The sequence below is a fragment of the Citrus clementina genome, unplaced genomic scaffold (assembly GCF_000493195.1).
Source record: "Citrus clementina cultivar Clemenules unplaced genomic scaffold, Citrus_clementina_v1.0 scaffold_9, whole genome shotgun sequence".
Classification (NCBI taxonomy): domain Eukaryota; kingdom Viridiplantae; phylum Streptophyta; class Magnoliopsida; order Sapindales; family Rutaceae; genus Citrus; species Citrus x clementina.
In genome coordinates, this window is record NW_006261964.1 from 24,199,558 (window position 1) to 24,207,682 (window position 8,125).

The 8,125-nt window shown below is 34.3% G+C and overlaps 2 protein-coding genes across 2 annotated transcripts; both read left to right on the forward strand.

Annotated features, from left to right (window-relative positions):
• The first annotated feature begins 1,461 nt into the window (after window positions 1-1,461).
• Window positions 1,462-4,619, forward strand: LOC18031340 (bifunctional bis(5'-adenosyl)-triphosphatase/adenylylsulfatase FHIT). The gene is made up of 4 exons (XM_024181485.1): window positions 1,462-1,751; window positions 3,044-3,191; window positions 3,930-4,028; window positions 4,121-4,619. The coding sequence occupies exons 1-4, from the start codon at window positions 1,477-1,479 to the stop codon at window positions 4,235-4,237; spliced, it is 639 nt and encodes a 212-aa protein (XP_024037253.1). The 5' UTR covers window positions 1,462-1,476; the 3' UTR covers window positions 4,238-4,619.
• Window positions 4,620-6,027: 1,408 nt separating this feature from the next.
• On the forward strand, window positions 6,028-7,624 carry LOC18031403 (bifunctional bis(5'-adenosyl)-triphosphatase/adenylylsulfatase FHIT). Its single transcript, XM_024181490.1, has 4 exons — window positions 6,028-6,176; window positions 6,876-7,014; window positions 7,188-7,286; window positions 7,387-7,624. The coding sequence occupies exons 1-4, from the start codon at window positions 6,070-6,072 to the stop codon at window positions 7,501-7,503; spliced, it is 462 nt and encodes a 153-aa protein (XP_024037258.1). The 5' UTR covers window positions 6,028-6,069; the 3' UTR covers window positions 7,504-7,624.
• Window positions 7,625-8,125: the final 501 nt, after the last annotated feature.

The following is an 8,125-nucleotide window of genomic DNA, read 5'->3' on the forward strand; positions in this document are numbered from 1 at the left end:
GATGTTTTCCGAATAATTGTAGGAGTGATCTTCTAGTTAATGCTCAATATATTTTTAAGGTGTATTTTATATATATAGATTCTAGTAAATTTTACATCATTTATTCTTAGATGTAGGCGTACATATTTTTTAAAAAATAAATTTAAAGTTTTATATTAGTGTCAAATATATGTATGATATTATAAATTATTTAAAAATTATTTTACATTGTTAATCCCTATCTATATATATATATATATACAGATATAACAATTTAACAAAAAATCCTAATTATTTATGATAAGGTGGACAGTTGGAAGAGATGAACTTGACTTGGGGGCGAAGCAACCTTGACTGCAGAGTCAAGTCGCCCACAAGTGCACGTCAACGTTAGGTGCTCGTCATCATTTGTCACTCCATCGTGAGTTTACTCAAGTGGTAAGAAAGGAAGATTCGTATCCATGACTTTTCTGTCAGTGCTCAATTAATAACATCTATTTCTTCCACCTGAATCTTTTTTTTCTATGACCACAAACTTCCACCATTCTACGTTGATTTTGATGGTTGGAAAAAGATATACTTAAAATTTTATTTTCTCAACTCTTTTTTTTTTTTTTAAACAATGATATATTACAATAACAATTTACCGGCTACTAGATTATCACCTTTGATAAGTTTATACTAATACTGAAAAAATATCTGCTCCATTCACATTAATAGAAAAAAAACTCTATTCCTACTCCATTACATTAAAAGAAAAAATGAGTACAAATAATCAACGAAGCCACTGAAGGACAAGCAAGGACAATTATCCTGCTTAGTCTAAAAATTTCAGGAACAAGCAAGGACAATTATCCTGCTCGGTCTAAAATTTTTAAAAGATTTTTTCTTTTTAGTTTTGTTAAATTATAAATTTATCCTCATTGACTAATTAAATACATTAAATTTAGGTTCAAAATGTATAAAAAAAAATCTTAAGTTTAAAATTTACTTTAAAAATCATACATATATTTACACAAACTCTTGTTTTTAGAACAATAAATTTTATCGTCTAATATATATAATATTAAACTTTTTTTTTTTGGTTTATGTAATTTGCATCATTCAAAATTTTTACCCCCTCACTAATTTAACTTTTTGACTACGCCACTACTTTCATGAGTGGTGCGACGGACTACAATCCCATTGGTAACACTTGCTTACTTTTTATGAGAAAGTTGAATTGTGAAGCAAATTATGCAGCTGTTGAACCGATTTACTCAACCATACAAGACTTTGCTTAATTGCTTGACTGACTCGACTCTGACCTCGGTCAAGTTACTCAATACTTGTAAGGGTATTGTAGACTTTTCATACCTTACAGAGGCATATTCATGTAAAAAGAATCATCGGATCACCGATTTGTAATTTTGAAGCGCTTGGGGGCTATTTTTCAAAAAAGGCCCGATTCATAATCATAGATGTGCAAGTGCGTATGTGAAAAGTCAAGGTGAATAAATGGTAAAGTTGTTCCTGCAATCAATTGCAATCGCACCTACTACTACTGCTAGCAGGTGTTCTTCTTGGTTCCTCTCGCATTCATTAAAACGGTGCCGCTCAATCTCCAGCACCACCATCACTCTCCCCAAGGCAAGTAAAATCAAATCGGCCTCAGCTCAGATGTCGTCGACGACTCAGTTTACGTTCGGGCCTTACAAAATTGATGCGAAGGAAGTGTTCTATAGCACTCCTCTCTCCTACGCCATGGTCAACCTGCGCCCGTTGCTTCCTGGTACTACATATCTGTTTTGATTTTAATCTGCTTTCTTAATGCACACAACCTGTTTGATGTATTGATTCAATGAAAAATAAGTAAATCAAGATGAAGAAACACTTTGCTCTTTTGAATTGGTTAGGGCAATTTATCATTTAGGAAAATCGTTTAGTAATAAAACCCATTAGCAAGGGATAACCTTTTTATAAGAATTCTCTACCTGAGAGTCAAAACCAAGCTGAGGGATTTTTTGCATTTGTGAGTGAGTTTGATGGGGAAACTGTACCGCCCTCATTGTTGGCTGACATGATTACTCTTTCGTGATCTCTTCCAATTTGGGTTTGACAAAAGTTGGGCATTGCAGTCACAGAGATTATTAGGGGAATTGCGTCTGGGAAAGTTATGTATAATTTCATTTTATATTAAGGGAACCCCTCATCAAATAATTTAAATTGATCTGGATCATGTCCTTTATGTCTTAAATTTTTTACTTGTTCTGGATCCATGCTTCTCTCTCTCTTTGTGTCTTAGTACTTTAACCTTCTGATTCAATAGCTCTTTTTCCTCTCATTTGATACAAATAATTTGATCTCTTCGTTTATTTATTTATCTATTATCATTTTGAATCTTGTACTTCTTTGTAGTGGTCTTACTTTCGTCTGATTTTTGATTCATTTCTCTTTGCTATCGCAGGTCATATCCTTTTTGGGCACAAATAATGATTCTTTGTTGATAGGTTTGCATTAAACATCATTGAGGGGTATTAGGTTTGGACGAAAACCTAATAGAGAATGCATGCATATGATTCCTGTCTTACATAAATCCATTATGAATAGTTAAAAATGCAGATCTTGGCTGGATAGTTTATGAACATTCAGATGCAGCCAGCCTCGCATATGTTTTGAGAACAGTATGTTTGGTTGATATTATATAAGTAAGGTGGCCCAACTATAACTAGGTTAATATTCAGATGTATATAAAAGGCTCTGCGCTATCGATCGGTTCATTTTGACAGAGACAATGCTACAGCTTGCATACAATTACTCATGGTGCATGTCGTGAATATGATGCTGAAAAGGAGGACTGAGTAATCTCTGTATCTAAATTATAACATTTTGTTATCACCCATAAGATAATAGTTTAATGAAAAATAGAGGACGTAGATCTCCTCGATACACCGGACCCAAGATGAAACCTACAACGGCTGCCACTAGATTGCCTTTTTATGAGGTCGTGTACGGTTTTTTTAACCTCTGTGTTGTGCATGTATGACTATTTGCAATTTTATATTTTGTTGACTTAACAGCATGAACATGTACTTGTCTGCTCGAGGCGTGAAGCAAAGCGCTTTGCTGATCTTACAGCTGATGAGACTACTGATTTATGGCTCACAGCCCAAAAGGTTGGCAAACAGCTCGAAAGCTACCACAAGGGTTCATCAACAACATTTGCCATCCAAGTAAGTGCTGTCTCTAGTGGACTTCTAATCTCATATCAGCTACTTGTGTGTTTGGACTTAGATGTTAAGTATGTGAGTTGTTTGCCTCTTATTTCATGCCCCTTTCTCTGATGCCTCATAATTGGCACACTGATCTTGGGATCTTCTATACAAGTGAGTAACTGGCAGTTACATGATATATATGGATCTTGTTAACATTTCTGTTCGACCTGCTGGCTCCTCAGCACTTTAGTCTTGCAGATCTTCCCTTGGTGTCAGTGATTCACTTAAGCCCTGTTTGGTAGTGCTGCACTGTGGCAGCCAGGCTCAAACCAAAATTTTTTAACTTCAATTTGCAACCACAGCACAGTACTCCCAAACGGAGCCTAAATGCTTTTGTATATGTGTTAGATCCTAGTTGGTAGGTTTGAAGCTAATACTGTTGGACAACCTTGATAGATTAATCAAGATTATTTTGTATTTTTCTCAATACAACTGGCCATTTGAACCAGTTTTTTTAAAGCTTTAGTATGAGTCGTATACACTTATAAGCTTGTTGATTTCTTTGCAGTAGGCATAAATTGATGGCTGAAATGCTCGCTGACAAATTAAGCAATCACCTTTTTGTTGGACTTCAATAGAAAACAATCTTGCTGCATGATGCATCTTTGAACTTAGCAATGCATGCTTGTATTTATATGTCTCTACCTTGCTTCTTTCTTTGATATGTTAACTTCTTTTTTTTCCTTTGTAATTTAGGATGGGCCTGAAGCTGGACAGACAGTACCCCATGTTCACATCCATGTTCTCCCGCGCAAAGCTGGTGACTTTGAAAAAAATGATGAGATTTATGATGCAGTAAGATGGGAATTTCCTTTATTATTCTGTGGTGACTTTAATTTTCCAACCTAGGGTTGAATAGTTTCCTTTGCATGTTGCTGATGGTGCAGATAGAGGTGAAGGAGAAGGAATTACAGCAGAAGCTTGATTTGGATAAGGAAAGGAAGGACAGAAGCCTCGAGGAGATGAATCAAGAGGCTGATCAATACAGGTCGCTTTTCCTGTGAAAATTTAGCAGTGCCTTTCATTAGGCTTCTCTTGAACGTTCGCCAAAGCTGCCAGAAACTTCAGGCCTCTAAATAAAGTACTTCATGAAATTTTATTAGTGTTTCTAAAAACATTGGGCTTTCATACAGTTATTATACATCATATCTCAGATACAGAATAATCCTTCGCCCATCCTCATCACTTGTTGAATTCTGGAATTCCTACAATTCTATGTTTGCTATATTCAGTTTGGAGCTATGTTTATTACTAATTTCATGATATATGTTTTAATAAGTTTGTGGATTGAAGTTTATGAAGTGGAGCCTTTACGCGTGCTTGTGTGGGCATTGTAGGGCTTTTCATTTTCTAGATATTTGAAATTATATCTGAATAGTCCGGTTTACTTTGGGTCTAGCCATCGGTTGCTCTATTATTATAATATATTTCTGTTTTTTTTTAATATAAATTCGTGCTTTGTAAAAATAAATTGAACTCATACAATGCATTTGCTAGAGTGGTTCGAAGATAAATATTTCAAAGATATGATAAAGAATTAGATTTAGAAAAATATATAGAGTTGTTCAATAGTACTACTCGTTTCTATTGACTTTGAATTTTTAGTGTTTCTTTTTTTTTTTTAATAACTAAATCCTCTGCAATTATTTTTCAAATAATCTTATCAAATGAACTAATTAATTGTGTTCATTCTGGAAGGTTAGAAATGACATAAAAAGTTTAATTTAAAAAATAAGAGTAATGCAAATATCATTATGTCATACCTACGATCCCATAAAATATTTGGATCGCAATTAACTTCGGCCTCAGTCCCTCACATAATCTTTTTTAAATCTGAGGTACTCCAGTGGTACGCATAGCCCTTCGTATTCATATGGATGTATCAAATTTGAAGTTTAGGGCTCATCGTCCGCATTTTATAGCAGACTTAAAAGAATAGGGAATGAGTAACACTTTAAAATTTAATTTTAAAAATTAATTTTATATTTGATACAAATTCATATATATCTTTACATATATTTATAAAGATTTAAAAAATTATTAATAAACAAATAAAATCATTAAACTTATATTATTATTGTCAATTATATTGAGATAACTAGATTAAAAAATTAAATTAATAATATTTATTTTAATTATTAATTATTACATGTCCAGTAAAAAATATTTTATATACATTTTTATATGTGTAAATAAATTTTTATTTAAAATCATGTCCATACCAATCTTTAAAATTTTTTAAAACAGTTTAATAGAACGAAACACATACCATTACTTTCAAAATTCACAAAATCTTACAAAACAAATAATACTATGGATCCATAATTTTTTTCTCCAAACGATAGGACCCTAAAAAATCGAAATTATTTTGTTAGTCCTCTCTCTTTACGGTGGCAGGCTTGAAAACCATTCACTAAGCTAACTCATATCCTGTAATACCATCGAAGGGAAACTTGATATTTTGTTTAATTTCTGCGACTAATGCTTGTGTTTCCTCATACTAAGTTGTTACATGGTCAAAATCAAAGAGCCAGCGTCGGATAAAAGATTCGAATTATTTAATTTCCTTCCCCTGTTTCTTTCATTGTCTCCTGCTGCCGTTCATAGTCAACGGTAATCTCAAGTACTTAAGTTGTTGCTCCACTCCCATGTCCATCTCCATCGCTCCCCAGCAGCAGGTGACAGTTCATTTCACCTTCCCCAGAACGGTGTCGCCCCATCTCCTCCTCTGCCACCTTCACCAAGGCAAGTAAATTTAATCCTCTTAGTATTTATTTATTTCTACGACCGTACCTGTTCTGCTATTAATATGAATATGCAAAAACATTGAACCCAGATGTCGATTGAGTATTATCAGTTCGGGCCTCATAAAATAGATGCAAAGGATGTATTCTATACAACTCCTCTCTCCTTTGTCATGGTCAACTTACGCCCTGTGCTTCCTGGTACTTCTTTTTATTTATACTATCTCTTTGTTTTAATTTACTCTGCTTCGCTCCCAGTGGCTTGGCCGAGTAGTTTTCAGTCAGCTTTATTTAGTTAGTCACTCGAGTTAGAAATCCTGAGTAGGAGGCATGATGCCCAAAAAAAAAAAAACTCTGCTTCTTTTTTTTTTTTTTGGTTTTGATTAATTTCTCTTTTCCTTTGCAGGTCATATCCTTCTTCCGTTTATGAGATCAAACCATGTAAACTATGGTGTCATTTGACATGTATCAATAGTTGACCTGCATAAACTGGATGCATATCCGCCCTGTCCGAGTAATTAGACTTGCTTCTTTAACAAATCCATCCCCTAAACATATTCATCCAATTTTATTTGTTTGCCTTGTATAAAATTTCTAGTAGTAAACTTTTGTGTGAATCTGCTTTTTGCATAATATTGCGAGTGGAAAATTCAGGACCAAGTGATTAATAGAGTTGTTTTATGTAATAAATTCATTGTTCTGCCTTAATATCCATTAGGTGTGTAGGCTTGCACTCTGTCAGAGATTGGTACAATATTAGGAATGCTTCATGCTGCTGTTATAAACTTTAGGCACATCCCATTGTGTATAATTTTCTCTTGTCTGCATATGCTTTCATGTGTGTGTGTGTGTTCAGAGCTTTAGTTCAGCTGTACACTTAACAATGTGTACATGTACTTGTCGTCCCAAAGCGTGAAGTGAAGCGATTTGCTGATCTTACTGCTGATGAAATTTGTGATTTATGGCTCACGGCACGGAAGGTCGGCAGACAGCTTGAAGTCTACCACAAGGCTTCATCACTCACATTGAACATTCAAGTAAGAGAACTGTCTCAACTTGAGACTAGATGGTTACTCTGCTATCGAACCATTAATTGCTGTTACTCTCTAGATATCTTCCCTGGTGTGATTAGAATGGATGCCATGAAACTGTGAACAATGTTTTGTTCTTTTGATTATCAAAACTAACTTCGTGTTTGTTTGTGTCTTAGGATGGGCCTCAGGCTGGACAGTCGGTACCCCATGTTCACATCCATATTGTTCCACGCAAAGAAAGCGACTTTGAGAATAATGACGAGATTTATGATGCTGTGAGATGGATATTTTTCCTTCAGTGCTTACTGTTTAATTACTAGTATTTCCCAAGGTGTTTTAATTTATAGTTTGTTTTGCCTGTCAATAATGGTGCAGTTAGATGTGAAGGAGAAGGAATTAAAGAAGAAGCTTGATTTCGATGAGGAAAGAAAAGATAGAAGCCCTGAGGAGAGAATTCAAGAGGCTAATGAATACAGGTCCCTTTTCCTGTAGACATCTTAACACAACCTTTTCAATATGTCCCAGTTGCATTTTCATGTTCACTTGCAATAATCTTCGTTTTCTGTCGAAATAAAAATGCTAAACCTAAAACAACCTCTGTGTGGTTTGCATATATCGTATATTTTATGCGGGTGAAATTAGGAATGAAATACTACTTCCTGAGCTATTAGATTGATGTTAATATATTATATTATTATAAATTTCAGCGGATTTATGAAAAGCAACTATCCCAAAGCAACAAGATGGCTAGTATAATTTTTTGAGCAAAATATTAACAGAACACTACTGTTCAAGGGTACACATTCATTACAAATACTACAATTTATTATCAGCGAAAAGAAAAGAAAATAGATTTAAATTTGTTAACCTTGTACTTTACCATTTCGACACTTTTAACCAACGCATCTCCAAATTTCAATAATCTATTTACAATTTCTCCTGCGTTGATCCTCTTCTCAGGCGATTTCTACAGTGCACTCCATAGCCAAGTTCAATATAGATATAACACATTGCTTCTTTGCGACCAAACATCTTCACTTAGTAGATTTGTGTCAACAACTTTCATAAATGAAATGAGCAGCATGTTACTAACCCAACGCTTTAAGCTCGATTC

Excerpts from the sequence above, each read along its gene's own strand:
- LOC18031340 (XM_024181485.1), top strand. The coding sequence starts at position 1,477 with ATGGTAAAGTTGTTCCTGCAATCAATTGCAATCGCACCTACTACTACT. Across the intron at positions 3,192-3,929 it reads CAACAACATTTGCCATCCAA|GATGGGCCTGAAGCTGGACA; the intron begins GTAAGTGCTGTC and ends TTTGTAATTTAG. Across the intron at positions 4,029-4,120 it reads ATGATGAGATTTATGATGCA|ATAGAGGTGAAGGAGAAGGA; the intron begins GTAAGATGGGAA and ends CTGATGGTGCAG.
- LOC18031403 (XM_024181490.1), top strand. The coding sequence starts at position 6,070 with ATGTCGATTGAGTATTATCAGTTCGGGCCTCATAAAATAGATGCAAAG. Across the intron at positions 6,177-6,875 it reads AACTTACGCCCTGTGCTTCC|TGTCGTCCCAAAGCGTGAAG; the intron begins TGGTACTTCTTT and ends TGTACATGTACT. Across the intron at positions 7,287-7,386 it reads ATGACGAGATTTATGATGCT|TTAGATGTGAAGGAGAAGGA; the intron begins GTGAGATGGATA and ends ATAATGGTGCAG.